This window comes from Lipotes vexillifer, unplaced genomic scaffold, assembly GCF_000442215.2.
Source record: "Lipotes vexillifer unplaced genomic scaffold, Lipotes_vexillifer_v1.1 scaffold1261, whole genome shotgun sequence".
Taxonomy (NCBI): Eukaryota; Metazoa; Chordata; class Mammalia; order Artiodactyla; family Lipotidae; genus Lipotes; species Lipotes vexillifer.
Window position 1 is genome coordinate 906501 of NW_006796548.1, and position 425 is coordinate 906925.

At 55.8% G+C, this 425-nt stretch overlaps 1 protein-coding gene across 2 annotated transcripts in view; it reads left to right on the forward strand.

Annotated features, from left to right (window-relative positions):
• Positions 1-425, forward strand: part of HDAC1 (histone deacetylase 1) — a 40878-nt gene that overhangs the window by 35155 nt on the left and 5298 nt on the right. For both annotated transcript variants that reach the window (XM_007468677.1, XM_007468676.1), the window contains exon 6: positions 135-276. In XM_007468677.1, the coding sequence (XP_007468739.1) occupies positions 135-276 (142 nt within the window). The remainder of the gene's footprint in view (positions 1-134; positions 277-425) is intronic.

Here is a 425-nt window from a genome sequence, read left to right on the forward strand (position 1 = left end):
AGCCAGTTTCCACGTCTCTGGTGCTTAGAGATACCTGAGGGAGGCAGCCAGCCCGGTAAGCTGGGACCTGGCGCCCTTGGCGCGTCCCACTCCCAAAGAGCCCCCAGAACCCCCTGACCCCCTTCTGATCCTAGGTATCACCAGAGGGTGCTGTATATTGACATTGATATTCACCACGGCGATGGCGTGGAAGAGGCCTTCTATACCACAGACCGAGTCATGACTGTGTCCTTTCATAAATATGGAGAGTACTTCCCAGGAACTGGGGACCTACGGGTGAGAACTCCCTTCAGGGGCCAACCAGCTCACCCTCAGCTGCCAGCTCTTAACTCTCCTATCTCATGTCACCAAAAACCACTTCCTGCGTCTTCTGCCATTCAGAATACCACACCCCAGCCTGGGACACCTGCCATGGTCTCTTTCCC